This window comes from Erithacus rubecula (assembly GCF_903797595.1).
Source record: "Erithacus rubecula genome assembly, chromosome: 24".
Lineage (NCBI taxonomy): Eukaryota > Metazoa > Chordata > Aves > Passeriformes > Muscicapidae > Erithacus > Erithacus rubecula.
The window spans coordinates 3,418,558-3,432,823 of NC_136676.1; the positions used below are offsets into that span (position 1 = coordinate 3,418,558).

At 42.8% G+C, this 14,266-nt stretch overlaps 1 protein-coding gene across 1 annotated transcript in view; it reads left to right on the plus strand.

The window, feature by feature from the left end:
• KAZN (kazrin, periplakin interacting protein) overlaps positions 1 to 14,266 on the plus strand; it is a 198,234-nt gene that overhangs the window by 38,418 nt on the left and 145,550 nt on the right. The window contains exon 2 of the mRNA XM_079326147.1: positions 11,379 to 11,536. Within this exon, the coding sequence (XP_079182273.1) occupies positions 11,379 to 11,536 (158 nt within the window). The remainder of the gene's footprint in view (positions 1 to 11,378; positions 11,537 to 14,266) is intronic.

The window sequence follows — 14,266 nt, forward strand, 5'->3', positions numbered from 1 at the left end:
TTCTTTTCCCTCCCCCAGAGGAGTCCCTCAGGTGTCTGGAGCCCAGCATTTCACCCACATGTTGCTGATGCAGCCCCAGGTCAGGCTGGACTCCTGAAATCACAGTGAGAAATTGAGGAAAAGCAATTCAGAGGAAAGACCCATCATTCTGATCAGGTTGAAGTCCACCAAACACCTTGAAGCTCCACAGGAGAGAGCAGAGCCTCTATTCAGCTGGAACTATTCAGGGCTAGCTTCTATTTACACAACAAAGTATTTTGCACTGGTATTGAAAATGAGAAGACTTGGTGCTGATCTCACCCTGCCTTTATGAGAAATAGAGTAAATAAATTTCTTGCACTGTGTGGTCTCCAGTCACCCCCAATATGACACCAAAATTAGTTGATGGAAATGTATTATCACTTTCCTCTCTTCTGTCTTTTGGTCATAATTAGCAGGGACACTTTCTGTCAATCAAGTGTCAAAATTAAATGTTTTCCCTTCATCCATCAAAAGCCTGTGCCAAAGACAATGGTTCCCTTGGGCAGCTGCTGGGGAGCAGAGCCATGGGCTGGATTAGTAACAGGAGAATTAACTTTAAATGCTAATATTGAGGTTTACACAGGTCCAGCAGCCTCAGGAAGATGAAAGGCTCTCAGAAACTGTGTCATTGTCACCAAGGGAAAGGCAGCTGGAGCTGCTCAGGACTGAGCAGTGGGGCTGCAGGATGTGTCCCAGCCCCTGGGGTTTGTCAGGGCAGCAGGTCAAAGTGCTGCCTCATTTTGGGGCATGTCCCACCCATCTGGGGCTGGACCCCAGGGCTGGATGATCTGCCCCTTCAGGAGTATTTAAACTCCATCCTGAAAAGCAAGTTAGACACTGAAATGCCTCAGTTACCTCAGGAGCCCAAGAGCTGAGGGCAGGTTTCAAAACAAAACAAGTCCCTAAGCCACTTCAGGGAGTTTTGAATGTTTTAATCAAAACCATTTCTATTTACCTGATAGTCCATATCACAGAGAAGAGGGAGGATTTCAAATATCTCCTGCTCTGCTGCTGTTGTGGTTTTTTCCCCTGCCTCCCTCCTCCCCTGTCCTGTGCTGGCTGCAGCCCCATCCCATACTGAGACACTTACTCCTCCTGCCCTTTATTAATTTCATTGCTTTGCCAAACAATCCTGCTGCAAAGGCTACAGATGAAAGAGAGAAAAGGAGGTTAATGCAATATATGTTATCCCTGCCTACAAGGATGTTTGGGATTTTCACTGCTTTCAAATTCCTCAAATAAAAGCCACAAGCAAAGTTTACAAATGCAGAGTAATTTAGATATGAAACTGCTCAGTTGTGAAGTCAAGGTTCAAAGCTAAATCACAAAACCCAGGGAATCCAAAACAAAGAAGACATTGTTTTCTGCAGGTAGGGAAATTTAGAAACAAATTATTTCCCCCTGGTTATCAGGAAGAAAAATCCACTCAGTGTCACATGAGGTTTTCTACACAAAAAAAAAAAAAAAAAAAAAAAAAAAAAAAAAAAAAAAAAAGTGAGGAGATGCTGCCTGCCCACTGCACATCCCTTTGGATACAACAGAGCCAAAAGCACCTTCACAGCAGCATCTAGAAAACCCAGTAGATAAGAAATAATGACTCCAGCTGAGGCAAACTCTGTGATCACTATTGAATGCCCTACTTGCTGGTTTTTGGCTGAAAATGTCATAATTTTGACAAATTATCATGCTCAGGTAGAATGAAAACAACATGACTGAAAAGAAATGGGCAGTGCCCATGGAAGTTAAAATGCCATCCTTAACACTGGAGGAGGATGTGCTTAAACACCATCAGGATGTTTATTCATTATTCATATTCATCATTGCATGTTTTCTAAAGGAAACCTTCCCATTGACATGCCCTTTAAAAATTGTGGGTTTTTCAATGAAAAAAACCAACCCAGAAGAGTTTGACACATTTCCTATGTGGGCACCTCCCCAAGTGCCACATGCACTTTGAATATTTCCAGGGATGATGATTCCACCACTTTCCTGGACAGCCTATTCTAGTGCCTGAGCACTCTGTATGTGAATGAATTTTTCCTATTATTCTCTGGCACAAGTTCTAAACCAGCTGCTTGCATGGCTTGTTCTTACTTAGAGGGAATGTTAAGTCTGAAGCTGTGGGCACAGAAAAAAACTGATCACTGGATAATATTATTTAAGAAAAAAATACTCTTTTGCTGCATTTTATAGATGTCATTTACAGAAGTAACAAGCTTCAACACTGGTCTGAAAAAACCTGCTTTATTTTAGGAGGAGTTTATTCAATTCTGGGCTCATAAAAATAAATGACACACTAAAGAAGTGTGAATGAGAAGATTTTGCTCCAAAGATATAATCATGTCAGGGTTATTAATTGCTGAATATAGTCTCATTTTATCTGTATTTTCTAGATGGTTATTTTTATTCCACATAAATAGGATTGGGGATATTGGCTGCAATGATACAAGTCAAAATCAGGCAGTAATGGACACTGGAACCACAACTAATCCAAAATATCCAGGGCATTGTACCTCCATAGGTGACATCATCCTACGAGTTGAATGGTCCAGATGAATTTAAAAAGGTGTGGATTTCTCAGCCTTCAAAAGGAATTGATGCTGTTTCTGTGGATGAATGGGAAGTGATGAGAAGGAAATGCAGAATAAAACAATTATCAGTCAAAAGCTGTGCAGGGGCTGTGCCAGTGCAGATGGAGCATCTGGTGTGGTCCTCAGCATCACCTTTATCTGCAGCAGGAACTAAATCCCCCTGCCAGGCTCCCTGAGACAGCTGGGTTTGTGTGAATGCTTGATAAAACTTGACCCTCTGATCTGCTGTACTCAGCTGAGGTTTATCAACCTGTGTTTCCTCTGTTTGAATTTCAGCTTTTTCTAATGCTCTGCCAATAAAGGGGTTTTTCCTAAGATAGAATTGCTAAGCCCAGCGTTTTGTTAGTGTCACATCCAAGGTTTTAAGCAGCAGAGCTGCTCAAGAAGGCAGCTCTCAAGGAAATTTAAATGCTTGCTCTAACAGTGTTCTCCATCCCTTCTTTTATCTGTGAACAGATACAGGCACATGGAGAGATTTGCAGGTTGCCACTTTTCATGACTTCATTGAAGCCTCAGAATCATTGGCATTTTCCTGATGTGACAAATCTAGTGGGTTGGTTTTTTTTTTGTTTTGTTTTGTTTTGTTTTTCTTCTGTTTCTGGTTAAAAGAAGTCCCATTCTAAGGATGAAACAAACATCCCAGGAGCTGATGTGAACAAACCCAGTGGGTTTGATTTTTACATCTTGTTTTTTAAGCCCATTTCAGGATTTCTGGTGACCATCTCTCATTACTGCAACCTGAGCAGATTACCAAGACAACATTAACTGGTTTCTCAACACTCACAGCAGCACATAAAACTTCACTCTCTTCCATATGTTTGGTGGGAAACAAACAAGGCTCAGTTGTCTTCTAACACTTTCAGTTCATTCAAACCCCAGAAAAGCCAGTGATTGTTAAATTCCCTTCAGGAAGGGTTTTTGTTAAATTCCCTTCAGGAAGGGTTTTCTTTCACCTTTGACACGAAGGACATGGAGCATCCTGTTTGCACAAGTTGTTAAAGCAGAACACTCCCAATTTGTAGCTGAATGTTGGGGGAAAGCCAAACAAGTCCCTTGCTGCTGGTGGCATCTCTCCTTTGTGGCGTGACATTTCCACAGGCTGCAGAACGTGAGATTCCAGATGGGAACTGCTGTGCTGAGGGTTTAGCTGCTCCATCCAAGATCCTGCAGCTCATTTTGTGTGAAGTGGGAGCCAGTCCTACACCCCATCCAAGAGCTTTTATGGGCATCCCTCCTCCAGAGCTGACAGCAGCTGGACGTCCCATCCCGCTAACGGCACCCGGAATTTTTTTCTTGTTCTCTTCCTTATCTAAATAAAGCAGCTATTGTTTCTGGAGCACAATCAGCCATGGAGGTGACAAATAAATGATTGCCCAACAGAAAGGAGCCAGCAGCAGCTGTCAGGCTGGGTGTCACTGCACCCTTCAGAAAGGTTCTTCTGGTTTTTGCACCTCTCAGTGGAGTTCCTCCTGCAGGAGTTGGATTTGCTGGCTTGGCCTGCCACGTTTCTCAGAGCTTGACATTGTTCCTGGCCTGGCAGTTTGCAGCTCTCTGGAGAATTCAGCATCTTGAATATTTCTATAAACAACAACAGCCTGGCCATAAAGTTTGGAGTCTGCTTTGCTGCAGAGCCGTGGACTCTCTCAGCTCCATCCCAGCTGCTCCAGCCTCTGCTCCAACTCCATTTGCCCATCATAAACATAAACATAACAGGGGGATTTATATGAATTTGGGTTTTTTTTTTTCCCCTAGAGTGAGTGGGGTTTTTTTTAATAATGTTTATTAGTTTAACTAATATAGCTGGGGTGAATAAGCAAGATTTTAGGGATGGGATCACTTCTTCATCTAGATGTTCTTGTAGCTCTAGTGAGATTTTACCCAAAGAGGAAAATAATGTTTATTTTCTAAATGACCCTGGCAGTATTTTAGTGAGAGGAAACACTGAGCCTTTCCATTTTTAAAGTTGTGGCCAAATTCCAGTGAGCTTCACCTCACTACTATCATTAGCTGTGACTCAGAGCTGAAGAAACTGAGGCAAAGAAGAAAAATCCTTTCCAAAGGGATGATTTAAAAAACTCAGAAAGACATAGCAAAATACAACAGCTCTCCTTTCCCTACTCAATTCAGATATATCTTGGATACACTAACAGGAAATTTTTTAGCTACAGGGGGTTTCCCCAAGGAGAATATGGACATCTGTCCTTGCAGACAAGTCTGGAACTCAAGTCCTTTTTCTGCTCAAATATGAGCTTTTAAATGGAGAGGGAGTGTAAAGAGAAATTACAAAATTTATTTCTGTGTTGCTAGATGCAAAACATATCAAAATAATGCAAAATTGACATTTTAATTGAAGTGGTTTAAAGTCCAACATTGAAAGAAGCTTCTGCACCGTAAAGAAGATGTCAATTAAAACCTTTGATTATTAAAAAGCTGCTACCACCCTGCAGAGCTCCTCTTGATGTTATTTTCATTTCCAAAAAAGGTCGGGTTTGAAAAGAGAAGCTAATAATCTGAAAAAAAAAACCAGCCAGCTTTATTGCTGAGCATGTTTTCCTCTGGAACTCTAGTGCCATTTATTGGTCTGATGGCTTTCTTTTGCATCTGGGAAACTCTTTGCCAGTTACACACAAACCATTCACAGCCCAGAGAGACCAGCTCTTCAGTAATTACTGTAATGGGTTATTTGCAGTGTTTCTTGAAAGGTGATTGAGCCCCTAATGCAGACACCAGATATTTTTTTTTCTTCACTTAATGGTGTGGTAAATTATTCCTACGAGGGGGCTCATTGAATGCCTTCTTTGAAACAAGTTAAAGGCCACAAAGGAAGAAAAAAAGCTGTGGGTCTCTTCTTAGCAATAACAGGGGGGAAATATTTCAGGAGTGGCTCAGGTGGAGATCTTCCTGATGTTTCTGCCAGGCTGTGTCTGGCACAAGCACACAAGGATGGGGCAGATGGCTCAGGGAGGATTTTCCAGCTGCAGAGGTGCAGGACAGCCTGGGTAGAGGAATGGAGTAAAACTGAACAAGTTTGGGTCACAGTGCCATGTCTGAGCAAGCCCAGGCTGTGCTCTGTATTCTGTGCACCAGCCAGATTATATTGAGCTGTTTTTCTCCATATTTTGCTCCCTATTTTGCTGTTTCTTCACACACGTAGCTGTTTTTCTGTGTATTGCTTAGTTTAGACCAATGTTTATAACAGGTGCACAGGATGAGCCATTTTTAGGTGGCTTAATGGGCCACCTAAGGGTGGTTTGATGTGGGTTGATGGGCACAGGGGTTGAAAGTTGGACTTGATGGTCTTGGGGGCCTTTTCCAGCCTGAAGGATTCCATGGTTCCATGATTCTATGGCTCTGTGATTCCACGAGCTTGGCTTTTTCAAAGTGAGTTTTTCTGCGACTTGTTGAGACCCTTCAAAGCCACTTAAACATAAATTGTGAGAGAAGGAGCTGAAAAACAGAATACTGAGATTAGAAGACCCAAGATAAAGGTGGGTGGTGAAGGTCTGGACAGCCAGCAATCATCACACCTGAAAGGCTCATGCAAGACAGGTGAACAGCATGAAAACAGCAATCAAGAAATGAGTGATTACATGGACAGTAGTGTTAGAATGCATAATTAGGGCTAAAAAGTAAGCAGTAAATCAGATTCTGCATATTCATATTGATTTGCTGGCCAGAAGTCTTGTTTCTCCCACCATGGTTCCATGATTCTATGGCTCTGTGATTCCACAAGCTGGGCTTTTACAAAGGGAGATTTCTTCTATTGCTAAGTGAATAAATTAATTGATGTGTCTAAGTGCAATTAGCAAATGCTACAGCAGGAAAGGCTTCCTAATCAGAATCATTAATCTGGCAAAAATGAACTGTTACGTGTCCTGCACTTCCTCTTTGTTTGGACCCAGCAAAAGCACATCAGCCAACCTCAATAATATAAATAACACCAAGTTTTATTTATAATTTAGCTTTATAAATATCTTATTTTTACACACTGTAGTGTCTACATGCCATAACCCAAACTGCCTTGAATTTCCAGGGCTTCAGGGCTGTCTGTTTTTTGCTTCCAAAGGCAGGATTTGGAGCTTTCACAAGAACATTCTTAATTTCTCCCTAAACCTGTGCAGGTAGGAGAAGTTTCAGCAGGTGGTGATGAGGCAGTATTTGAGAGCTGGCTGTGATTTATAGAAAGCAGATGATGCTGCTGATTCTTGTGCAGATCCTTGGGCTTCCAATGCCTCAAACCTGTGGGTTGCCCAAGCATCAGGAAGGGAAACCTTCCCTTCTCACCTCCTGCAAGGGAATGAGAACATCCATCATTATTCATGGGGCTGCAGTCACACAGAAGGTTATAATTTGATAATTATAAAAAGTTCCAGAAATTTAGTCAATCACATTTAGTCAAAACTGAGAAAGTCAGTTTTACCTATTCTTCAAAAAGAGGTTTCAACTGGGAAAAATACAAATACAACAGTTCAATTGGGGTTGTCCAGCAAGAGAAAAAAAGGAAAAGAGAAGGCTCTGGGGAGACTTTAGAGCCTTTCCAGTGCCTAAAGGGGCTTCAGGAGAGATGGAGAAGGATTTTGGACAAGGAATGTGACAGGACACAGGGAATGGCTTCCACTGCCAGAGGGCAGGGCTGGATGGGATTTTGGGGTGGAATCCTTCCCTGTGAGGATGGTGAGGCTCTGGCACAGGGTGCCTAGAGCAGCTGTGGCTGCCCCTGGGTCCCTGAGGTGTCCAAGGCCAGGCTGGGCAGGGCTGGGAGCAAACTGGGACAGGGGAAGGTGTCCCTGCCATGGGATAGAATGGGATGATCTGCAAGAACTCTTCCAAACCCTTCCATGATCCCAGGATGTGGGAGATGCTGGAGGGCACTGGGACTCCAGAGCCCTGCAGAAAGCACGAGGAGAGCTCAGGCAGGGAGGCCTGGAGTGCTCTGAGCATTTTCTTTTTCCTCACTGCACAAACCAGCCCCCGTGGCAGTTACTGGAGAAGCTCTTTGGGAACATGAAACCCTAATGAATTGCACAGTTTGCCCACACACATCCAGTGTGTGCAGGAGCCTGATCACTCACACAGAAGTCAGGCTGAAACATCTTCTCTATTTCCATGTGGCAGAGTCAGCTGAGGAGCCCAGGAATCCTTATTTAGCCTCCCTTGATAAAATTATGATCGTGTCCATCCTCTTTCATTTACTCACTCCCGCTGCCGAGAATTAATTTTAGACTCTGCTGCCTTTTGTCAGTAGATCTCAGGATATATAATCTATGCTTTATTTTATTTTGTGCTCATCTGGGCAGTAGCTGGAGTGTATAAAATGGGGTCTCCTGGAACAACTTTATTGCTTCAGCCTCTTCCTTGAATGAGTTTTTGGCACAAGAATAATTTTTGCCTCGTCTCCAACAGAAAGCAATTTCCTCTTTCCCCTGCACGTCCTTCAGGCTCTGGTGATTCTGCCCTGCAGAAAACCAACTTTATCAACCCATTCTTGCTTCTGGGGGTGGCAAATTGTCCTCACCTGAGCACCCAGCACAGCACATCCTCTCTGATAGCAGCAGGCAGAACCCCTGCCCCCCTAAGGGATTATCTGATCTCATTTTGGGGTGACAGCAAAGAGCTAACAGAGGATTGCTATGGTTCCTTCACCTCTTGAAATTGATCCTCACAGTGAGGAAACAATGAAATTGGAATGGGAAAAGCTGGGATGACAACAGGACTTGGACAGCTGTAACTTTTATTTAGCAGGTTGTCTCCCTGGCATTATTACAGATGTGTTACCAACCTTGAGCCATGGGGAATGACACTGATGCCTTAAGTTTTACTTTTCATATTTTCCAGACTCTCTGCTGTATTAGTATGTAACTCTGAATTCATATAGAGTGTTAGCAAGTTCTCCTCACAGTTTAGTCAGACAAAACAAACCTTTAACAGCCTGAGAAACAAGGACATTGTTGCAACTTCAGGCCCCAAAAATATAAATAACAGCAAATTGAGGAGAGCAATCTGAGGATGGGACTGCAGAACCTGGAGCTGTAATTGGGCAATTAACCTCAGTATGGAAATGGGCCAAAACTTATAAAGTGTGAAAACTCATGACCCACTGTCCATCTTGGGTGTAGCCAAGGCTGGGCTCTTGTACTGCCCAAGGTGAATCCTTTAAAGGCCTTTTAATAAATCCCTATTTTATTTCTTTAACACTGTCTGGCCTCTGTTCTAGGTAGCTTCTCAAGGCATCAACATGGCAAGGGGAAGGTGCTGTCTTCATTTTTTCCCTCTTTCTTTTCATTTTGGGGGACCAAGAAGTATATTTTAATCTCCACTGGACAAACCTGTGTCTATATCTGTTTATATAATACCTTTTTCCTTTAAGAATTTGATGTTTTCACAAAGAACTCTCTGGGTTAGTGGAAGTGTTGCTCAGCAGAAATGTCTGAGCCATAACATTGTGAGTGATGAAGGGTTTGCCTCATTATCCTTCACCTTTTAATTTTTAGTGGGCAAAAGACTAGAAGTTTCTCTTTATTTAAATGAGAAATATCAAATTTCTTCTGCTTACAAGAAGAGCCCTTTGGAAGCTGTGTTGCAGACTGATACAGGACTTCCAGAAAATTATTATCAGGAATGAGTTGGTCTTTTCAGATTTATTTTCTCTGTATGTGTAGGCTGGAGGTTTGGAAATGCCTCTTTTACTTTCATGAGGAAGACTCAGAGGATTTTATTTTCCAATACTTTCCATTGTGTTCATGGGAAAAGGTTTGTTTTGCTAAGCAAAGTATAAACACAGCACTGTGGCAGATCCCTCTAAAATTGCTTCAATGCTGATCTGCTTTTCCCACATTCTTACTGGAAAATATTTTTTTCTGATTCCTCTGGCATCTCTCTAAACCTAAAGAATTACAAATGAGAGAAGCATTTGCCCCCCTGAGCTTCATGTGCCACATACTCCTCCAGCAGCACTAAACCTCCCAAAGAGAAAGAGAAGAAATGTCAGAGAATGGAGAGCTCCAGCTTCAGATGAAGAGGTTGGAATAATTTAGGATAATATAATTTAGTTTGTTTTGAATTACTTTAAAATCAGAAAGCCTGGGAGAAGTTCTCCATGTACCAGTTTCTGGTCACAGTCTATGTAAATCTGGAAGAGAGCCATCAGCTGGAGGAGAACTCTGGTGTACATTTGTATTACTGAAAGCAGATGTGGGCTTAGGGCTCCAGCCAAAATTTCAGAGCAGGAAAAAAAAATGATCTGTCCTCAATTCCTGATCTGTCAGAAAGGATGGGATGAATCAATGCTGGTGCATCAGTGCTGGGGAGATGCTGGTTCAGTCCAGAGTGATAAGAAAATCAAATTGCTGCTGCCTGTGTGCCTGCTGCTCCCTGGATGGAAAACCTGCAGCTCCCTGGGCTCACAAGTGTTGGCTGGTGTGAGGACAGATGAATACAAAATGATTTGTCCATGGTGCCTTGGAGGAGGTTCCCACCACCCCCTTTGTGCCATGCAGCTCCCAGTCCCCTCAGCAAGGCATTTCCAGACACAGCTTTTATTTTATTATTTTAAAGAAAAATAAACCCTCTCAGTAAAAGGAAGATCCTGCTCTTTCCCTCCTGCTTTTTGGAGATATAACTGTGATCTGTTTTGGCCCTTTTGTCTTGGGAGGATTTGCTCCTCAGTGAGTGGTTTCTGGCTAATCTTTACCACTTCAAATTTTGTGGTAAGATCTTCTTTAGACAGAACTAGGTCGAGTATATTTCAATTTCCTCTTGTTCTTAAGATCAGTTTGTCAGAGAGTCCTAAATAACACATTGCTTTATTCATAAATAGCCTGAGCCAGCCAGGGTTTGCAGAACATTCAGGGTGTGACAGTGATGTGTTACTCTGAGTTTATCAAAGAGCTCCACTGCCTGAGCCACCAGCACAAAGAAAATATACTGAAGAATTATCTGGACCTCATTTATTTAATGAGCCAGCAGTAAAAAATGAAACCTCCTAACTGGCAATGGTTGAAAAGCAAATCACAGAGCAGATTTTTCAAATCTGTAGAAGTGCAGAGCTTTTCATTGGGTGGAAAATGTGACCATTGGTTCATATATAAATTGCAGTTTCATAAAGTATGTGAAATTGCTGGGGGAATTTCTGTGAGCTGTGGAGGTGGTGATTTCTGACTGGGAGCAGAATCTCACATATAATACCTGGGGTTTGAACCCACAAAGGAGAATTTAAAAGATTAAAAGTGATTCAAATACCAATAATCACAAAGAAAGAAATATGAAAAAAAAAAGAAAAAGAAATGAGCAATATTTCAGTTGTTGGTCTGACTCACTCCTACTCTAGCTAATAAAAAGCCAATTTTTCCAGCTTCTTTACTTCATGTTGTCTGGAGTTCCCTGCACATCAGAGGGAGCAGGTCTCTGGGCTGGGAGTCAAGAGATTGACTTAATTTTTTTTTTTTCTTGTTTTCACTTTAGCCATGACTTGTTACTTGAGATTAGAAACATAATCATAGAATCCTGGAATGATTTTGGTTGGAAGTGTACTTGAACACAGCCTCATCCTCACCCACAACCAGGGACACTTCCCACTGGACCAGGTTGCTCAGGGCCTCATCCCAATGTCTGTGATGCCTTTGCTGAGAATCCAGGGGAGGTAATGGGGACCAGTTATTTCCAGCTTTTCCAGAGCAAATGACACTCATCTCAAACTGAAAAAAATATATTGGCTTCCTCCAGCATGGTTCCATTGATGTTTCTTGCTTTCCATCTCTGTGCCCACAGCTGTTGAATCACTGCATTCCTTGAATGACCAGATCTCCCATTTTATTGTCAACAAGGCAAAAACCCTGGATGAGGATGAAGATGCCTTTTTGCCCAGTGAGAAGGAATCTCTGAAAAGTGCCATGATGCTGATGAGACACCTCCTGATGGATGCACAGGTAGGAAATCAATGCACACGCGTGTGTTAGGATGTGAGGAAGGCACAGTACACAGATCTAGAGGAATGTGTCGTTTTTGTACAGTTTTAGAGTGGAGAACATTAATTTCTGACTCTTCTTTAAAGTCAATTCTGGCTTCTGAAATGTGCAGCTGTGGAAGAACATCTCAGTGCACAGAGTGTGCAGCTTGTGCTGGGGCTGAGTCTCAGATTCAGGGCTGAAAATGGCTCTTAATTTCAGCAGAAAATGCAGCAATGTACCCATTGATGGGATGCAGCAATAACCCCATTGATGGGAATCCAGCATCAGCACTACCAAAAGAAAATCATCTGTCCACTAAGCATCTGTGCTGAATGCCAGTTTTAGAAGTGCCAGACAACTGAGCTGTTGGTTTAGCCAAGCTCTGAAATGCCAGTTAAAAGTCATGAAATGCTGTGCAGATGTTTCTTTGTGCCTTTGCTGCTTCAACAAAAAAATCTCTTTCTCTGTAGCTTTGCTGTTGTTGCAGTGTTTCCTTCAGCCTACAAAAAACACCCTTTGAAATATTAATTGTATTTATCTTTCTGTATTCCCTTTTGGTCTTTATTTGCAAAGCCTGGATGGAAAATGACAGCTTCTGTCAGAGGGCTCTTTTGAAACAGGGTGGTCTCCTCTCCTTTCTACTCCTAACCCTAAAATCAGGCAAAGGAGGCCTGAGGCTGTCCTGAGATATTTTGAACTCTTCAGGACTGGGGATGGTCTGTTCAACTTCCATGTTCTCCCACGTGGAGTCTGGTGGTTATCTGATCTGCTTTTCTCACTTGTTTTGGTCCTTACTTTGGCTGGCAGGGCTCCTGTAGCCCATGGGGAGTGCTGGGGATCTCTGCTGTCAGCAGAACATGTATTTTAATATTTTTAATATGTGTTTGCAGGCTGTGGAGTGCACAGGGAGCAATCCCTCCCTGCTGTGCTCAGGATTTCATTTTGGTCAGGATGGTGCTGATCTCACTCTGGCACATCTTCACCCAGGTCACCCCCATTTACCCCAAACCAGCAGAGCTGATGCTGTTGAAGTGTCATGGAGAACACAAGGGGTTAGGCTGTGCTTTTGGATCTGCTTCCACTGTGGGAATAGATTCTGTAGATTCCTCTGCAGGTGGGGATAAAATCACAGAATCCCAGAATTCCACAGAGTCCATGGAAATCCATGGAATCCTCTCAGTGGGGAGCTCTGTATAAATATAAGCTGAAATCCAGTGCTTGGCCCTTTTAATCCTTTCTCCTGGCATGGACCTGATTTTGACTGGTGGATAATTTGAGGAGAGAGCATCAACTTGAAATTTTGGGCAGAAAGTTTGGGTTGAAAGGGACCTTAAAGCTCATCCCATTTCACCCCCTGCCCTGGGCAGGGACATTTTCCACTATCCCAGGTTGCTCCAAGCCCCATCCAACCCTGTCCAAGTTCCAGGTATCTGGAATATCTCTGGGGAGCCAGGCATGAGAGCAGGCAGATGCTTACAGGCATCTGCATGTGGCAGATAAAAGTAAATATGGGGCAAAAAGGTACCAAATAAAAATCCCCTTGTGCAGGAATTCTATTTTTAGCACACAAGAATTGCTTTCCTACTTATCAGCTGTCCTGAATACATATTAATTGGTGCCTGTGATAGAGAGACTGATTAGGAAATGCTAAGAACAATGGGGAAATGTCAAGTGCTCCTGTATCCTCATGATGTGCCTGGATCCCTTCCCAGACAGGACAGGATGTTTTCTTGCCTGGGATTTTCAAGTTGGAAGAATGACAAAGTGGGAAGTAGTAGTGGTGAGTAGAAGGATGGGAGTAAACAGGTGATAACATTCAGTAAAAAAAAAAAAAAAAAAAAAAAAAAAAAAAACCTATAAAATAAATCCTCTGAGGAATGAAAGAAACAGGAGGTTGGCAGGAATATCAACAGGAATATTCACAATATAAAATATTGTGTGTGAATATAAATATGTGCTAACCCAGACTGCAGAATGCCCTCTGGCTCTAATCACACAGGAGGAAAAAATATCACCAATGCAATTATTTCTCTTCCCTTCCCTTCTCTCTTTCCCTCCCAGTTAGTGGTTTTATGGGGAGATGGAGCCCTGCAGCTCTAAGCAGTATTGATTGTGTGAGGCTCTGTATAAAAATAAGCTGAAATCCAGTGTTTGGCACTTTGACTCCCCTCTCTTGCCATGGACCTGATTTTTGACTGGTAGATAATTTGAGGAGAGAACATCCAACTTGAGGTTTTGGGTAGGAATCATCTGGACTGCTAACCCAGCAGGAGGGACTGGTCAGAGAGGACAGCTAATGAGCATCTCTCACTTCTCTGCCACTATTAATCTGCTTTGAAAAGGCAGGGAGGATGTGGGGGTGATGCCTCGTGGCTGCTGCCCTTCTGGTTTGGAGAGAAATTGGACACATTTCTGGACACACACCAGGAGATGCTGCTGAAGCAAAGGTTTCGGGTCCACCATGGATCTAACTTTTATCTTGAGTCTTTTTTTTTTTTTTTTTTTTTTTTTTTTTTTTGGCTTAAGATGAATCAGTGAAACAACACACAGAGCTTTCCACTTTGAAAAGCACAGTGAGGGCTTTCAGAGGAGGCTGAGCTGGGGACCAGGTGCAGCTCCCTGTGAAGGGACAGGTCCCTGCTGTACAGCAAGGTGTCACTGGGAGCACAGAGGACAAGGATGCTCATCAGAGTGGAGAGGAGGAACCAC